Source organism: Taeniopygia guttata, chromosome 3, assembly GCF_048771995.1.
Source record: "Taeniopygia guttata chromosome 3, bTaeGut7.mat, whole genome shotgun sequence".
Taxonomy (NCBI): Eukaryota; Metazoa; Chordata; class Aves; order Passeriformes; family Estrildidae; genus Taeniopygia; species Taeniopygia guttata.
In genome coordinates, this window is record NC_133027.1 from 110,542,190 (window position 1) to 110,561,419 (window position 19,230).

The 19,230-nt window shown below is 37.0% G+C and overlaps 1 protein-coding gene across 3 annotated transcripts in view; it reads right to left on the reverse strand.

The window, feature by feature from the left end:
* Window positions 1-417: 417 nt before the first annotated feature.
* TASP1 (taspase 1) overlaps window positions 418-19,230 on the reverse strand; it is a 74,940-nt gene continuing 56,127 nt past the window's right edge. For all 3 annotated transcript variants that reach the window (XM_030269227.4, XM_030269225.4, XM_030269226.4), the window contains exons 12-14: window positions 12,921-13,031; window positions 9,320-9,393; window positions 418-757 (exon numbers count right to left, since the gene is read on the reverse strand). In XM_030269227.4, the coding sequence (XP_030125087.1) occupies window positions 662-757; window positions 9,320-9,393; window positions 12,921-13,031 (281 nt within the window). In that variant the 3' untranslated portion in view covers window positions 418-661. The remainder of the gene's footprint in view (window positions 758-9,319; window positions 9,394-12,920; window positions 13,032-19,230) is intronic.

Consider the following 19,230-nt stretch of genomic DNA (forward strand, 5'->3'; position numbering starts at 1 on the left):
ACATAAAGACTGCGTAACGATACGTTATCTTCATATAGCTTTTTGCAATACATACAGCTTTGAGCTATTAACATCTGGGTTGGGAACACAGATATGACCTATAAGACTATTCAAAAACAATTTGAGCCTTAATTTTGCTCTAGTTTGTTTCACTGAAACCATTCTTTGAACAAAAAAAAAAATCCTCCTTACTGGAGAGGAAAAAAACAACTCATGTTTAAATCACCTCTGGATTTCCTTAAACTACTAAGAAACTTAGAAACCATAATAATTTTTTGCATAATTATAAAGCCACTTCAAAGGCCTTTTAAATTTAGAATATGAATGACAATTGTGACCATATCTTTAAATCATTTTTTCTTAACTTTTGGTTATCTTTCAACACAGAAAAATGAAAATGCAATCAGTAATCATACATGATCTTTGCACAACTGGGGAGCGTTCCTATTTTATTTGTGGGACAAATGAACATGCACATAACCCCCATTCACAGAGTGAGAACATAAACTACAGCAGCACTTGTCTCAAGTTGTGGTGCACATGGTTGCAATACAGAGTATAAAACAAAAGCAGAATTTCCAACATCTGTTGAAACACAAAAAAAAAAAAAACCCCTTATTGTACAAAGAGTCATTCACATTCTCTGCAATGAAGTGAAGAATCAGCTGCTTTCTGGACTCTCCAGCCTGCAAACTCCTCCTTCTATTGCCACGGACTGTCCTGCCACAGCTCCAGGAGGAAGTCTTGAAATGTGAGTCTGTGGAAAAGTCAAGAGAATATTATGGACTGTGAAAAGGCAAAGTTATGCAGGACAAAGTAAGTTTGTAAGTATTGAACAATTAAGCTATTCCCTCACTGAAGTCTGAGGACAAACTACAAAGCAACTTGAAAAGCAACTGAGATTCTTTTTCTATTTTGTTTGCATTAATGTTTAACACATGAACAGAAAGACCACGACAGATGCATAGAAAAGGCAAATTGGATGAATCAATGCTCTGAAAGTAGAAAGAAATATCCGGAGTGAAGACAAAAGAAAATACTTATGGCATTTCATGGTTTATAGGTCTGTTTCTTTGGGCAACTCAGAAGTCTTTACTGCTGCATACAGAAATACACCTTCGAGAAACCTCAGACAGAATTAAATACTTGACAAACTAACACTTCAGAGGATAAGGCAACTGCAATGATCACGATGCAAATAAGACATTTTTCTGCAAAAAATACCTACACATCCACCTAAAAAACTCCAAAGACTTCCTGTTGCCAGGAATTGGTATTTCATTATCAAATAGATCAACCCAAAAAACAATTGTGTTTAAGCCAATAAGCATCTTTCCAAGATACACAAGACCCCAAACCACTATACAGCAGCACCTAAAGATTCCCATTTACAGAAACACTGAAACCACATATAACAAAGCATTTCTTAAAGCCTTTACTTAAATCCTGTTTATTTGCACTTTCTGTGATGGAGCAAATACAGATCTGGTTTACACTGAGTACTTTTTATTACTTTCACCAACAGCTGCCTTGTGCAGAACAAAAATGAGACAGCTCTAAGATGATAATGTTTAAGATGTTACTTAATAAGTAATTTGAAAGGGTAACATTCGTGTCAAGACAACTGTAGAAAACTCCCAAATGAATTCTTACATTTATATCTCCCTTGTTCTTAACCATAAGAACAAGCTCCAGTAAATAAAAAGGAACATCAAAGAACACTGAATATTTTTAAATGAACCACAGAACTTATTTGTAAAGTTCGCTACATTTTTATATCCCAGCATCACATTTTACATTAAGTCCAGATTGTATAGTCAATTAGGTTTAGATTCTAGAAACTTAGAAATAAAAAGGCAAACAAAAAAGAACACTGGAAAGGTTTTAATTGAACTCAATTAGTGTGCCACATGAATGAATGAACCTACACCTGGAAGAAATTGTGCCTGGGACCAGAATAAAAAGGAAAATAAATATTTTTTCTGAGTTAATCCTCCACCCAACTCCACAGAAGCCTCTCTCTGAGGAAAGTGTATGTCAAAGAATGGTAGATTAAGAATGATGAGTTACCCATATCTTCAGCTTCACATATAGGTATTTTACAGTCCCAAGAATATTCTGATTTGCTTTGCCTTCCCAGAGAAAAGCAAGGTTGGTGAGGGTCCCATAGGAGATGAGGTACCAACATCTGGGGCACCAGTCAGCCACCACAGATTTTTGCTGCAGCTTAGAAGAGGAACCTCTTGCCCACAGTTCCACAGAAAATAGGTAAATGCTGGAAGAAACATTTGATCTTTTGCTTCCTACCCCTCTATAAAGTCCAATTAACCAACCCCCCAGTGCTGATTCTTGCTCTGTGTTCCTGACATCCAAACCCACAGTGTTTCCCTCTTTCCCTCCTAACCAAACCAACATCATGGAACTACCAATCCCCCAACCACAGTGCTGCAGACACTGGGATGTTCCTCTCTCCCAGTGCTTTTTGACACACACTGTGAAGTTCCCTACTACTTACAAAACCAGTAGCTCTTTCTGGAATACATGGAATACAACTACTACAGGAACAATATATATGGTTTCATCTTTTTGACTTATATTACTTCATGTCTCATAGACAAGGATCCTGAAACAACCTTGAGACCAAGGAATATGAAAAACATTTTCTTGTAAAGAACTAGTCTCCTTCTATTCACATAAAAGTATCAGTTTGTCACAACAACTTAGAGAATTTTTCTTTCATTAAAAGCATAAATACAATGTAAAATGAATATATAAAATTTCAGCCAAGAGACAGACAGTGCTGCATGAGAAAGCTGAAATCAATCAAATGCTGCCAAGAGGACAGAGTACAACTACCAGATGGCAGCACATTCAGTTCTTAAGCAAATCTAGGGAGTACTTCACATGTTTAGCACTCTCATTACACACTCAGGATATGCTTTAGATGGAATAATTTATAAAATAAACTTTTTCCATTCATTACACTATAGAGATGAAATATAATGAAAGACCAAATATACCATATCCTTAAGGAAATTGCTTTCTACAGCTTTGCTCCCTGAAAAAAAGATTACCACCAAACTCACATACTCTTTAGAAATTTGGAGCCTTCTAACTGGGTACATACTTCCACCACCAGAACCATCTGACCACACATTCTGAATTTATTTTCTAAGCAGTAAGAGCCCATTTTGGCAGCAACTCTGCTGCTCTGTCTCCTGGTAATCTCTCCTCCACCATGATTTGTATGTACACCTGTAGTGTGGCAGGAGAAGGTGCCACACTAAATACTGGCAACTGCTGTTCTTGGAAAATTCCATGTGCATCTTGGTTGGTGAAACCTTAGTAAAGAAAAAAAATGGGGAAAAAATAGAAAGAGAGGCTCCAGAATATTGTCCTGGTTGGGAAACAACAGAAAAATACAGTGATGGTGTACTTCTGGTTTCACTGCACTGAAAATAATGATTTTACATACAGGTTGCTTAGGAAGTTAACAGTTTTCCAAGCTCACATTCACTCTGTGGGTAAGTATATTACTATAAACTATTTATGTATCTAATTAAATCACTCATACCTGTATCAAGACAGCCTAAAGACACATACCAATCAATCACCTAATCAGCTCAGCATCCTAGGGTTTTGTAGAGGTATTCTAAAACCCTGTCATGAATCTTCAAGTGTGATTTGTATCATTGCAAATTGCAGGTGCAAAGGTTATTGCATTTATATAAACCTGCACACACAGTCCCATCTTCCCTACCCCACTCTGTCAGCCAAACCCAGGGAGAATTCCAGAACTACTGGCTTTATGCAAGAATCCAACCCAAAAAGTGAACTTATCTTCTCATATCAGAGCCAGTTAACTTCCATGAAGATCTATGACCCAAACATTTTAACCAGTATCTTAGAACTGAAGGTTATTTCCAACAAACAGAAAAACCTTATTTTTATGAGGGAACTGGATGGTCCACTGTATGCAAAGAATAGTTTTCCAATGAAAATTTCTGACTGATTCTCCAGTCTCCAGACAAGTGTGAAGATTAAAGAAAATAAGTAGAACAGTGACATATACTTCTCCTGCCTCATGAAGTTAAAAGACTGTCTCTGTAGTCTGAAATGAATGACTGAATTATTTGACTTCATATTTCTGCTCACTAAACAGGCTTAGTAAATTTTTCCACTAATTTTCAAATTAGAATTAAGATTCTTCCAAGATGTGTTTCTTCACACGATGAGCACTGGAAAATTGCCCTTCTCCTGCCAAAGGTCATTCACAGACCTTTCACTCACAAAGTCAAATACAGAAGCTCATCCTCAGAAAACCAACAACAATCACTATAATCAGTATTTGTCACATGTATCACTTCAAACATAGAGGGAAGGACTTCTGCTAAATTTTACAATATCAGTAAAGGCAAATAAATCTGATGATGACAGCTTACATCTCCACAGGAAAAGTGAATTGTAGATAGTCTCCCTGTCCACCATGTTTATGTTTGCTCTTTCTGGCAGATGAAATTAACTGTCAAAGATAAAAGTTTATTTTTGAACATTGCAACCACAATGTTTGGTGTGGACAGCAGTTGCTGCCGATGGATGTTTTCAAACACAGCAATGTGCAACACTCTCCACTAATGCTGGCCTACGTCTTGCAAAGCAATGTGAATCTGGTTCATTTGAGAATGGAAAGAATGGCTTTCCATTATTAAAACCTGCCATAACATAAAGCCTACCAGTTCATGTTATAATAACTGAATAGCTGCCAAAAAGAGATTCAAACTGGCAACTGAATTGGATTATATTCAGTACTGCAACTGGGCTTTTAAAATTTGCCATCTAAGTCATCCAGCTGTTAGAAGAACTAAAACCTATGAGTCTGAACTACTACTAAAAAATATTGCAACATTTACAGCAAGTGCCAAAGTTTACAACATTTAGAGAGATCATATAGTAGCTTTATAACATATCAAGCTGATAAATTATTTCAAATACTTACACAAAAGAAATCACCAAAACTACATTTTGCTGGTATTGAGACTGGATCTTGCAGTGGGAAGAAAGGACTTTGACTTCAAATACTATAGAAAATAAAGTGAGGAATTACCTATCTTCAAGCAGAAACATCAGCCACCAGCAACTACTCTCAGCCACCATGACAAGACACTGGTCAGGCTCAGGAAAAAGTATCCCAGCCACTAACACTTTCTACATGCAGAATACTGCAGGACTTGAATAAACAAATACTCTGCAGACCCTGCCTGAGATTAAAGGGTTTCTGTCTGACTATGCACAGGTACAGAACATTAAATCAAGGAAGGGCTGTCTACCCATAGCCAGAACCTTCAAGAGATGTTGTTGGTGTGAAAACTCACATTGCAGGCATACACTGTACTCTCATTTGAGACTGAAGAATTTATTTCCCTTTGAAGCATCCTACATTGAGTAAGCAGACATGGAGCAAGAAGATATGAAGTCTTTGTAACCAAGAAGAGTCAATTAATTTGTGCAACCTAACCATTAACACCCTTCCTTCCCATTCCTCATTTTAATCTAAAATCACATTATGGGTGAACAGAATATAACCCAATCAGTTCAGGAAAATAGGAAATGATAACTGAACTCTGATGGAGTAATGCTAAAGAAGTCAGAGCCCCAGTAACAGGGTGACCTTCTTAGGTGATGCTATGAACAGTTGTTAGATTATGGATCCTTAAAGAAACCCAAGCATCTGGAAGGCTGTTCTGAAGACCAACTAGTATCTCAGAAAGAGAAGAAAAGTTGGGCTGGAAAAAGAAATAATTGCTTAATTTCATATCAAGTAAGTAATGAGTCAACAACACAATAACAAAAAAAAAATCTCCTCAGTTCATGCAGTTATTTAATCTTCCAGTCTTTCAATAACCTCTGTGGATGCAGCAGTTACTGCTACAAAAGGATACAAAGGGAATCCACAAATGAGTATTTTCTATCTGCTTCTATATATTCTCACAGCTGCAGCCAGAGACTTCCACTGCAGCCCAGAATATTCCAACAGCCTCTTGAGTGGATAGAAAGAGTTGAGCATCAGCTACTGTGACAATTCTGCCATCACAGAGTGGCAATACAAGACCTCTGCTTCAAGAGATCTTGAGAAGCCCATTCACTGCCAAAGAACAGGGCTGATGTTGAAACAACCTGTCACAGTATTGCCCAGGAAGGCTGGGCTCCAGAAACTCCTAAACCAGAGGTTGTTTGCCCCTTAAGCTCATGATAACTGAGGCTCCCAAGCACCAGCCTGGGTTAGGTGAAGCACCAGGTGGTGCAGGTTAGTTCAAGAAGTATAGGAAAGAGCCAAAATGCTGAGATTAAAAGATTGTGACCTTCCACATCCAATTTGTGACAAATGCTGACACCAAGTGATCATGAAGCTGCTTGTGCTGAGAAGGATGACAAGAAAAAAAAAAAAAAGAAAAGCACAGTTGAACCAGCTAAGATCAGCCTTGATTAGCTGTTTGTGGCATCTGAGGGAAGCCACTGGAACATCCACTGTGCAGGTGCTGGAGATGACACTTCCAGCGGTAGAGGAGCTGAAATTGTTCCAGCATCCAGAAAGAGCTGATAGGACACACAGAAATGACTGTGACAGCAATCAGGTGTGAGCTTAGTTCATATGGCAAGGCTATGCAGGATTTTTAAAGCAACATTCAACTAAACAATTTAATCCAACAGAAAACGGTGACTTTTCCAGGCAACTGGTTTTACAAAAAAAAAAAAAACAAACCAAAAACAAACAAACAAACAAAAAATGGATACCTTTACAGAAAGTATGCTTCAAATCAAACCACTATTAGTGCACAGCTCTTGTCTTGCAGGCTCAGCCATTTGGTGCTGGTGAGCTAACATTCAGGGAGTCTGATCTGAAGGTGAGTGGAACCCAGTCTTGCCTAAACTGGGAGGAAACAAACCCTTGGTGCAAGGGTACTTCCAAACCAGGGCTTGGAGAGCTCATGGGGCCAGAAGCACCAGCAGGTCACAGTGTACAAACCACTTCAAGTCTCTGATTCCACTTTCCTGTCCCAGTCCTCTTTTAAGGAGTTGCTGACATAACTGGTTGTCTCTATGTCATGAGCACACCAGTGTCTGCAGGTGAGCTGCATCCACCCTGTGTTTGCCTTGTAAGAAGGACATCCTGTGTCTCCACAGTTTCCATCTGGTGCTCAGAACCACCATTTGCTAGGTCCTATTATGAATTGCATTAACCTCCCATGCCCAAAGAATCACACTAAGATAGAAAAACAGGCTCCTTTTCTATTTAGTATGTACCCCTTCTTACGATTCTAATACTAGTCTAGTAAAAAATTGAACCAGTTCAAAATCAGGCACTATGACAACCCCTGCATTTAAGAACAAAACTCAAGTCCTAGACCGAAGGTCTTTACCACCCTAGAAAAACAGGAAAGCAAATGTTTCCTTACAAGCTGCTGCCTAATCATTTTGCTATGGTCCTCATAAACAAGTGATATTCTACACTTTTATGAACTCTTATCCCATTATTCTTTCATGGCAAGCACTCAAAATTAACTGTAGCAAAACAGTCACTCTATTAAAGAACAGAGATTCTTTTTTCACTTGCAATACATTGTGTTCTATTTCAAGCCCAGTTTTCCATCTATAACTTAGTCCTAGTTGTAGCAGAACAAAATTCCAGCTTTTATGACAGAAGACTTTTTTTGATCAATAGAAGTCAGCAGCAAAAGCGTTTGTGGTTTTTCTCTGGAAAGCATTCGTGGCCACAGACTCAAAGAAGGAAGAAAGGGAGGGGGATTAACTCTTCAGTGAAGGTCAAAAACATAATTTAAAAGTGATCCAAGAAGAGCAGCTGTGTCTGTCAGCACAATCAGGATTACCAGCTGGAGAATTTACCAGCAGTATGAAAACAATGCACACCAGATGTCACATGTTGCAACTGCGAGTAGGAAAGCAACTCTGGGCATGGCACTGTCATGTTAATACTCATTACCAGACAGATTTCATATTTAGCATTTATTTATTAATTAGACACTACCAGGAAGAAATAATAACATTTTGAGTTTCACATTGTAAGTCAGAGACAGGTGTGCACACTGGAAACACTTAATATCCTTTATTCTCAGTTATTCTTTCATTGCAAACACAAGACAACAATTTTAAAGCTAACTAGCAAATTCTAGAACATCTGTGGCTGAACTTGCTTTAGTTCCACTCAATCTGAGCTTTTAAGTTCAGTTTGGACTTTTTTTTCAACTAAATCTGAAACAAATACTAAGAAAAGAACTAAAACCACACTCTCTTCCATGTAGAGCTATCAGGAAAGAATTGTACCTAATTTATTCAAAAGTGAGGCAAATTCTTCACTCACACATCTACTAGCACTTCCTTCATCACCTGCTTGTTATCTTCCTTGTCTTTCTGGAACATTCTTGTCTTTTTTTTCCACACATTTTACATCTTGAAGATGAACTCATCCATTCCAGTGCTTGAAACACAGTTTTATACCAGTTTTGCTATGTAAAATATCTGATGTTAATTTTCTTCTTTTGAATATTCTTGTATTACCTTGGTCACATCCCCCTTTGCATTAATGTCCACAGAAACCATTACAGTCTCTGCTTGCAGCTTCTCCCATGCTCATTCCTGTTCTCCAAACATCTCTCCAAAATGCTCCAGTTGCTACACTACATTGTCCTTCTTTTTCTCCCTTCCATGCTCTTTTCCTAAAAATGAATGGCTCATCCACTTGGTTAATCCCTACTCCTTGATCATGATGTGACAGAATTTCCCAGTTTTCACTGTTAAATTCAAATTTAATGTACTATTTACCCCATTAAAAATCAATTATAAGGCCCCAAGAAACTGAAAATATGGATGGTTATATTTGAATTATGTATTACAGAGGGTTTTCTAGGAACTTGTTTGAAGTTTGTTTTATATCTTCCTTGATGGTGCAACTGCTTTATCCAAAGGAAGACACGCCCACAGAAAAATAAGGTACCAGCATAACTGAATCAAGATTAATAAAGTTATTCAACTTCAAATACTGTCAGCAGAAGGAATGGACACGTGTTTGTGGCACCTTATCCTGACAAGGAATATATACTAGTATAGTGTTGTTAGCTGCTGCAATTAAAAAAATAAATTAGAAATGCCTAATCAATTGATACATTTAACTGCTTATGCAACCATTACTTCTTCTGTTCTCTTAGAGAAAGAAATTTATTATTTATTTCATTATCATTAATTCAAATTCTCCTTACCTTCTGCAGTCATCCTACTGTATTACAGCCTATTCCTCATGGCTTACCTTAGCTTTGCCATCCTGTGCAGACATGTATCCAACACACATGCTCTCTGTTGTATGGCTCCACAGAAATTCCACTATAAAGGAAAATGCACGAAGTTACAAAAAGGCCTTGGTTTAAAACACAAGATGCAATTTAACAAGACTGTGTCTTGAGGAACGAATATAGCAAGGAAAAAAACCAAAGAACAAAAACTACTTACCAGAGCAATTAAATCTCAAAAGAAGCAGCTATCAAACAAACAAGTTTTTCCTGAGTATTAGCAGTCACATACTGCACAACTATCACCCAGAATAAGAATGTTACTTCAATGATATGGAGCCTCCAAGATGACACATACATCAACACCAACTGCAGTTAAAAACTGGACCAACTTCTAAAGCAGTGGCCTGTTCCACTCATGAGTAAAAGCTGACAGAACTTGTATTTGCCTGCCTTGAAGCCAGAAAAAAGCACCCTGCAACAGCATAAAGCCAGATGGCTTACTATCAACAGGTAAAGGGGGATTTGTGGCTTAGCTGCTCAAGCAGGATACAGGCAAACATGCAGAAATAGTCGTGTCTGCAATATGAGAATTGAAGATATAGATCAGGTAGGAAAGACATCTGGTAAAAGCAAAATTATCCTGCAGAGAAAGGAGGAGAGGTGTATGATGGAAACAGAGTAACATGCACAATAAGAAAGATTTCTGGCAAAATTAGAGAAAGTCCTGGATTCAAAAGTCTGCTGAACTACAAGAGTAGATGCAAACACCCTGTTTTTTTTGAGGAGAGTGTAAGGAGCACTAAAGGTATGAGAAGAAAGAAAGATGAAGAAGAAACCCCTAGCAAAGCACTCCCAGGTCTGATTACCTGGACTTCCAGCACCAGATACACAACATCAGATCTCTGGTACTCCACTCACAGCTAATTTAGAATATCAGTGCATGCTGATAGTGATAATGATTAAGAAAACTAGTCACTGCTCACAAGTATTGTTAATACCTGTTAATCCAGTAAGGTGCTGTCCTGAAGTCTGAAAGTGTTGTGATTTATGAACTGTTTAACAGCCTGTTCCAATAATCTTTAATTGCCTGATACATATGCAGGTATCTTTATGTACACAAACACACTCCTACTCAGCTGCAATACAAAATTCAGACAAAGAGCACATTATTCATATGTTCAGCTCTCTGTCAGTGGAGCTTTATAAATTGCCACACTGTTTTCTTCCTGCTCTCTGTCATGGTGCTTTTTCTTTGTATTCATAAAGTCCATAATTTGGAAGTGGGGGAAGAAAAAAAGAAGCTGCTCAGAATATAAGGCATTTCACAGAATTCTGTAAAAGGCTTTAAAAAGTGCACTGAAGCACAATTCTTTCTATGGATTATGGGAGGTGTCTTACATGAATTACACAAGATGCCTTGAACAGACATTTCCACATATTTCTTTTGAGAGTGACTTTCACATACTGCAAAACAAGCATCACTAGATGGGTTTAAAACCTTTACTCATTCCTATTCCTCACGTTCCTTTAATGTGGCTGGTGAAGGTCACAGCCTGCTGAGCACCTTTATCCTTTGAACCACATCTCCTTGCAAAGCAATTAAACCAGAGCAGGAGATCAAATGTTAGATGATCCCAGCAAGACTTGAAGATTCTGACAGATATGCAGATGCCATCATAAAAGAAAAATGAACTTCATCGAGGTGTGTGCTCTGCTCCCCCATAACAGATTCATGACTGATACCACCAAAGGTGAGCCACAGGCTTTCACAGAGTGAAATATATCCAGCACAATGTGTGTTTGAGGCACCCAACCTCTCCATGGCACCCCAAAATGCTTTTTCACTGTCAGTGAAAGTATTTTTAAAGACAAATTTAATCCCATCTTTCAATTTTGAGAAGTTGGGAAACAGTTCAGATACAAAATATTGTATCTTTGCCTTTAAAAACCACCAAAAGTGGCCTGTACTAGCACAAACCTTAGCTATTGTTAGCCATTATAGGTAGTGAACTATACTGAAAATTCTAATTTACATGTGAAATATCTTCAGATAAGTATATTTTCAACCATTTAATAAGCCACTTCCTTGCCATTTTTTTCAACATTAAAAAGGAAGAAATAAAGATGCTTCTGGTAACAAAGACATGAGAGTTCTTTATTCTGTACACAAAGTTTCTCAGTATTAACCAACTTATTTTCAGTACAAACAACACAAATACTACATGTGTTTAATTGTGTATTATCTCTACATTCATTATAAGGTAGGAAATTTCCATGGTAAAAAAAAGTACTGTGTTACAATTAATATCAGTGTTCTTTCAGTGAAAAGAAAACCAAAAATCAATGGACAAATAGTCTTTACTTATGATGTACAATATATGGGGATTTTATAAATTAATTTTTGAGGAAAAAATGCCAAATCTTCATTAACATAATATGTTCTCTTATATAAATTACAAGCATTAAATGAATAGAAAAAAATCTCTCACTTCCAAATCTCGGGAATTGAAGCTTACATTGATCTTGTTTGTTCTTATTTAAACCAGACTTATTTTTTCATTTTCTTAACTCTTTTTTTAAGGACAGAATTTATGTTGTAGGATGCTGTTGCAGTAGATAATGTCACAATTGGGTAAATAATAATAAAGCAGAGTACTATACAAAGGAAAAACACTTTAACTCTGGTAACATTAGACAGGTCAGTGTGACCCAATATGCACATCTGAGGAGCACCACAGGAAAGGAGATGCACAAGCGTCATCCTGAAGTAATTCATATACCCCCAATCCCAAATTCCTTCCCTCAGAGAGGCCTTAATGTCTCGGGGCTGTATTTCTACCCTGTTCTGCTCATAGTCTACAGCCTTCAGCTCCCATCTATTTCTCCCACACAAACCATGTGACAGTTTTCCATAATACACTTTTCTGCCTTTCCATAATACACTTTTCTGCCATAAAGCAGCAAGAGAGGGATTGTGTTTCCAGGGCAGAAATAGGGATGAAGGGATGTAAAGCCCTTTTGGAACCAGACAGCTGCTGGTAGAGGCAAAGTCCAGGTGATTTCAGTATGAGCAGCAGAAAGTTCTGTTTGGTGCAAATGCAAATAGTAACTGTGAATTATCTAAACCGATTTTCCTGGCCATTACCAAGAATAAACAACCATAAACAACTTTCCTTACAAATTTTATGTGCATTCTCCAAATTCACACATTTTCTTCTGCAGAAAGGAGGAATAGAGAACTTTTTAGAAAGCATTTTTCACAAACAAGCTACTGAGAAGCAGTAAACAGCTACATGCATTACTGCCAGCTATAAATACAAATTTTCCTATGAGGAACACATCCCACCTTGCCACAAGCAACTATTATATCTATGCCATAGGTTTAGAAGGATCCCAAATAATCTTCTGAATGACAATTCTGCTTAGAAATAATGAGTCAGAAAGGATGCTCTTTTCTGGAGTTCTGGAGTTCCCTATTTCACTTTCTAGAATGTTATTATTTCAATGTCAATTCCGTTTTGTTTTCTGTGTGGCTTTCAATCAGGCACAGAGATGTCATTTCGCCCTTCGTTTTGAGTTGGCATCCAGCTGAATTAAAAATGAGTGAGAATTGCTTACCTAATAAAGTTGGCTTTTCCTGTGAGGATTCAGGCTCGGCTGAGCACCTGCAGGAGCGGAGAACTATCACACCTCCGAGCACACCATCTTCATTGGCTAGAAAAGGTGAGCCTGGGCAAAAGCATTGGGGAGAATTACTTGCAATAGGAATAGTTTCTTGGGCATTTTGTTTTTTAATTTGACTTTCTGCCTTTTCCCTTTAATCTTGAAAGACTGACAGATCCAGCAGTGCGTTTACAAAAGCATCAGTTCTCTTTTTCCTAGTGTTTCAAAAGAATAATTTTCTAGAATGTTAATCTACTAATTCACCAGCAATCAAAAAAATGAAGAGTTACATGCAAAAAACCAAAAACATTTAAAATTGCATTTGTAAGTGCAAACCTCAAATGTAATTTGGATGGATCAAGGAAAATAAATTAATAAAAATGGAGTGTCAAGTTGAAAAAAAATTGTGACTCAATATTTACCTCTTTTTGTTCTACAGATTATATGAAGACATATCCAAAAAAATCAAGCTAATTTGGGTCATTTTTACAGTTTATTAATTTTTGCCAATATAAAACCCTTTGTACAGAGGCATCATCAAACTGCTATACTGTCTGCCTTGCTGTTTGATTAATACTAACATAAAAGCCTAAGCACATCCTTTTTACAGTGGCTCCTCTGTTGTTAATTTAAGAAATAAGATACAAAAGTCTTCTATCAGAAGCTGGAAATACTTAAAAGGTAGCTGAACCAAGCCTAAGTATTTTTTCTCTGGTTTGCAATTTGAAATAAGATTCCTATTGCTTTAAATGTGGAAACAATGGTATAATTTACATACAATTTAAAATGTCTTGAGCCACAAAATTAATCAAGAACATTAATCAAGAACATTAATCAAGAATGGTGCCTTCTTGCACTTAGGCCCATAGACATCCTACTTACATATATGCATTATACTGTCATTTAAAACTGAACATACAATTGCAACAGCCATTCACTGCAATTCTTTTCAATTCTTTCTTTTAAATAAATTAGTGTACAGACACTGCAATTTTCCAGCCACTAGAACTTTAGAGCAGATCTATTCAGCCTCCTTTAACTTGCCCACAGCTATTTGTATGATTAAAATTACTCCTTTAATGCAAATAACAACAAAACAGCCCAATAAAAAACAACTTTGAGGATTACCATAAGGAAAACTAAAAGTTTTATTGCGTTTTCTCTAAACATTAGAGCAACCACCTTGAAAAATGATATAAGGTGGCCACTGCAATAGCAGCCCACGTTGTAGGAAAATAATAAATGCAGTATGCTTAATAAACAGTAGTATCTTATTTGATCTAATGCAAACAGATTATTATCTTTAAAGTGCCACTTGCTTTGTAAAAGAACTATTACTAGTTATACCTGGTAATACACCTCCTGTATTACTCACTGACTGCAACCAAGTCCCTGTGAAACAAGAATCCATGATAAAGTAGTAGATAAAACAGGAAAGTATGTTTGGTTAAAATAGAAACACAAGGCTTGGATAGTTGTGAAGAGTTTTACCACCCAAGTCAAAACCAGGCACTTCAAAGACAAAACCTGATCTGCAGACCTAATCTTACACTAAATTGCACAAATGATTTAGGCTCTAAGCCATAGTGAAAACTCTAAGCTCTCTAAGCTCTCTAAGCTGAGGCAAAAAGTCATTGCAAAGAGACAGAAAAAGTTCTCGTTTCTTTCTAAAGTTTCTCCTTCCCTTTTAAGATCTGTGAAAGATTCTTCCAAGGTTCTAGTGAAAAATATTAATTATCTCTTCAATTAGAATGGCTAAAAATGTTCTACTTCATCAGAACACAGCCACCAAACAGTATTCACAGCAGACAGCATATTCAAGGCCACAGTAAAACACTGGGACTGCAGGAATGCACATACACCAGACAGCAATACTGATTATAGAGTTGGTTCCACTGAAGTCCTATTCTAGAAATGCTTCCATTAGATTAATCATTTATTTCAGGGAATTTGTTTCTCTCACGCTCTGAAAATAAATAGATGAAAGGGAAGTCTGTAAATAAGCTAATTACATATTTCATCATTTTCCCAGTATTTTTGTTAACTATGCCATCACGACTGATCAAACTGTCAGTAATCTGAGTAACTTGTATATGGTCTTTTGAAATTTCACAAGGCTTAGCAGTGTATTTCTTTCCATGTAGAGACTGCAGCAGAACACGTAACACTGCATTCCCATCAAAAAACTTCCATTTTTACAGGAATTTCTTTGCAAGAACAAAATATTAATCTTCTGTGAAACACAGAATAAAAAAAAAACAATCAATCAAAGCAAGTGTTTCTTGGAAAAGGGGTTTAAATAAGCAATTTAAAATTTGAGCTTCAAGCACATAAGACAGTCTTATAACTTCATCCAAAAAGATGCTCAACCTCTACATGAACAACAGAGAGCCTCAATTCTGTCAGTATAAATAGCATTTATTTATTGCCATTAAACATGGTGTGCGTTATATTGCCCTAGGTATGTCCACAATTGTTTTCTGAACAAATTACTTCAACGATTATGCACCACAGAAGCTTTATTACCAGTCCACAAAACTCATGGCCTTTGAAGACCATTCAAAAGTTGGAAAACTGACTGTATTAATTCAGCCTTTGCTGAAGTACACTGCCACCCTACTGCAACTAGAAAACTCCAGAAGAGGATTAACTTAATAGCACTGCACGTGATAAAAGTGTGAGAAAAATCTTAACTTCAGCACCAATAAAGCACAATAAATTGGCAAGACACTAACTTCTTTAAGAATGACACAGGTGGGGCCCTTGGACTAAGAAGAAATGCTGGTTATGCCACATGAAACCAGGTCACACTGCACTAACTTCGTAACAGTGCTACTGGCATGAGAGAGTACTACTGGTGTGAGATGAATAAAATTACTTAAAGTGACTTTGAGCAGGTAATTTGAACGAAGTATTGAACCAAATGTCTTAAAAAATTGTGTTATGCAAACAAAGCAAGGATGATGGGAGACATTATCTCTCCTACACACAAAAACATAGCCTTGCTTGCCCTTTTGATCTTCTACACCACTTCATCATCTCCTACAGAATGAGCATTATTCTGGAATGGTGGGAGAAGTCTGTAAAAGAACATATCCCTTGTTTCCATCTCCAAAAACAAGCAGCAAATGAAGACACAGACACTTCCAAGGGCCACCCTGCTTCCCTGTTTCTGTTGAAGACTGCCATTCCCAGAAACATCAGATGCAAACTGTGTGACTACACCCTCACCCATCCCAGATGCCTTCAGCAGCAAGTTCAGCTAAATCATCTCAGTGCAAAATCAGCAACAATACAGTGTATGTCTCCAATTCACTGCCTAAATTGTGGAGAATCAACCTCTAAGAAGTGTCAAAAATGAGTTGCCCTCACTAATAACATTACAGTATTCTATGTTACAGTAAATTTGGGCTGTTTCTCTCCTTTTAAAAATCAGACCCTAAGCCAAATTAAATACATGCTGAAAAGCATATTGTTTAAAAGTTACTTATTTTGCAATTAAAGCAATTTAAAAAAAATGTTAGAAGAGGGACTCAAATATAATACCTAGGATCTTTCTAGATATGTGGACCTACTGATGACAATTACAATTATGCTAAAGAGTATATTTTAACAAACTAGACAGTGCAAATGAGTAGGTCTATGGTAAATAAAATTCCAGACAGCTGAATGCTATGCAGCCATCACTGAATCTGTAAAAATAATGGTACAAAAGCAGTATTATACTTTATTTCTAAAGAGAATCCATGTACCATACACACAAAGTAATTTGACTGTTCTCAAAACACTGTGAATTCAAAGGTTAGGAACATATTTCATCAATTTAGTTCTAAAACTCATTTTTGTTACAGACAACCCATTCAGAAAAAGAATAACAGAGAGCAGACTTTTGTAAAACATAACAATATAGGTAATGACTTTTTTCTTTATACATTTAATTAGTATTTCAAGAGGAGAAAATGAAGTGGAACTAAAATACTACCATGTATATTAAAGGCAGAATGGTTTCTAATTAGAAGGAAAAAGTGACCTGGCTCCCACCTCCTACACCATTTTTGCTCTCTCTGTGAATTTCAGAAAGACAGGTTTTCCTCTACAAATTCAAAATTTAGTTAAAATAAAACCAAAATATGCCTACTACCCAAAAATATTGTTTTCCACTGCAATAAAATAGAATTGCTGGACAAAACTTTGATCTAATAGCTTGCTAATGACAAAATTACAAAAACCTGGGGCTTTAAATATAATTTTAAGTCTCATGAAGTTCTGTGTTCCTTTCCCAGTTACCCTGGCATACCACTGAGGAATGTGGGATGAAAAAGCCAAAGTAAAACTCCAACTGCAGCATTAACTAATAATGCTAGCACTGACTGGCCACAGCAGAGAGAAGTGGTGGGACAAAGTTCAACTACTTTGTTATTGCTATGCTACATTGAGAAAGCATTATTACATTTTTATTTATGTATTTTGTCTGTTATTAACCTGTAGTAATGGTTTGTCAAAAACAAGCAAGCAGATCATCACAGCTACCCCACATTCCCTGATCCCATGAAGTTCTGGCAGAGCAGCCAGGGCTGAACATGATAACCCAGGTTCAGCTGCTAATCAGGGACAGGACTGAGAGATTTCACAAGTGCTAAAGCAAATAATGGCCTCAACATTCAGCCTTGCTCAGAGGAGCTACAGTTACAAGTGAAGAACACTTTTTCTTCAGCATCTCTTGTAAGTTAAACATCTTGCATGACAAAGATTGTTTCCTGCAGATCATGGGTATGAAGTTGTTCACTTCTGATCCTGTGCCTTTGTTCCCCATTTGTAGTTACTGCATAGAACCATTCTAAGCACAGATTCAACACAAAGCTGTAAATGAAGTGTTTTATTTACACTTACCCAGCTGAAGGATGAACCAGCTGCTCATCAGATGTTCTACATTTACACTCTTCCATAGCAGAGAAACCATTACCAGTTTAGTTGTTTACGTCAGCTTTCAAAGGATTAGAACTTGGGTCTGAACACTGACTGTGGTGTGGTGTAACCAATTAAGTGCTTCAGCACCCCCCAGTTTTAATAGAGGGCAGTTTAACAATTCTAAACCTTCTTGTGCACTGTGAGAGTGAAATTCTGATTTTTTCTAGTCTACAGATCACCTTGGCCACTGGACTGTCAGCTTGTGCACAGAATGTGGTGGAAATGAAGCTGTTTGCCACTCTGCTTCTGCTATGTATCCCACTAAACTCCAAATATAATAAGCACTAAATGAAGCCTGCTTTTAATTTTATGCACCATTATTTGGTGAACATTTTAGCACAAGCTGTCTCAAGTCAGAGGAGTTTATATTTCATGACACATTAAGTTACAACATTTATATTGAATTTTTAAAGATGCTGCATGAGAAAACAACTGCACTTTAAAACTTTACAGGTAAGATTTTAAGAAATTAAATAACTAAGTATACCACAGACCAATAAGATCCCAATGCTTTTGACACAGAGAAGCATAGGGAGGACCTATACAAAACCTTGTGGAACATCACCATGGTGTGTTGATGAAACTTCAGGATCACTTCATTCTCTCTGGAAATCTTTTTCTCTGTGTCATGGAGAAGCATAATAATGCTTCCATAGTTTGTTTCCTCTGCTAGAAATCCACAAAGGATACTACAAAGCTTAGAGCGATGCAGCACCAAAGGAAACTATAATGTACTATAAAGTAACTATAACACTGTGCTATGCCAGTCTTGTTACTGCTGAAGTACAAGACTTTTTGCTCCCCAGCAAGCATAACTAATCAGGAAGTTCATTTTCTATGATTCCTAGCTGTCCAAAGTCCTGATCAGAAAGAGAGGATTTTGACACTAAATTTCTAGAAGATAAAGTTTCGGCATTATTCTTTTGCTTTACCTTTCTGCAGACTTTGCTCAACTGAAGCACAGTTTAAAAATGCAAGAATAGAGAAACATATCTCTGCTAAGGAAAGAACAAATATCAGATTCCAACTATGTCTTTCAGCTCATTATTTTATAGTATTTCATAAGAAGTTCTAAAGTACCATTGGTAATGCTGCCATTTTTAAAAGCCCAGATTTCCTGCCAATGAGATGACACAAATATTTACTCTAAGTCTGCATTAGAGTCTACAAACACAAACTTGGCTGCATTTGAAAGGAATGATGAGTAACAAAATCCTCCTTTCTTCTCTTTGGAAGGTACTTGTGTTTACAGAACACCATTCTTTAACTGTGAACCAAGCCTTCTGCTCTCTGACTA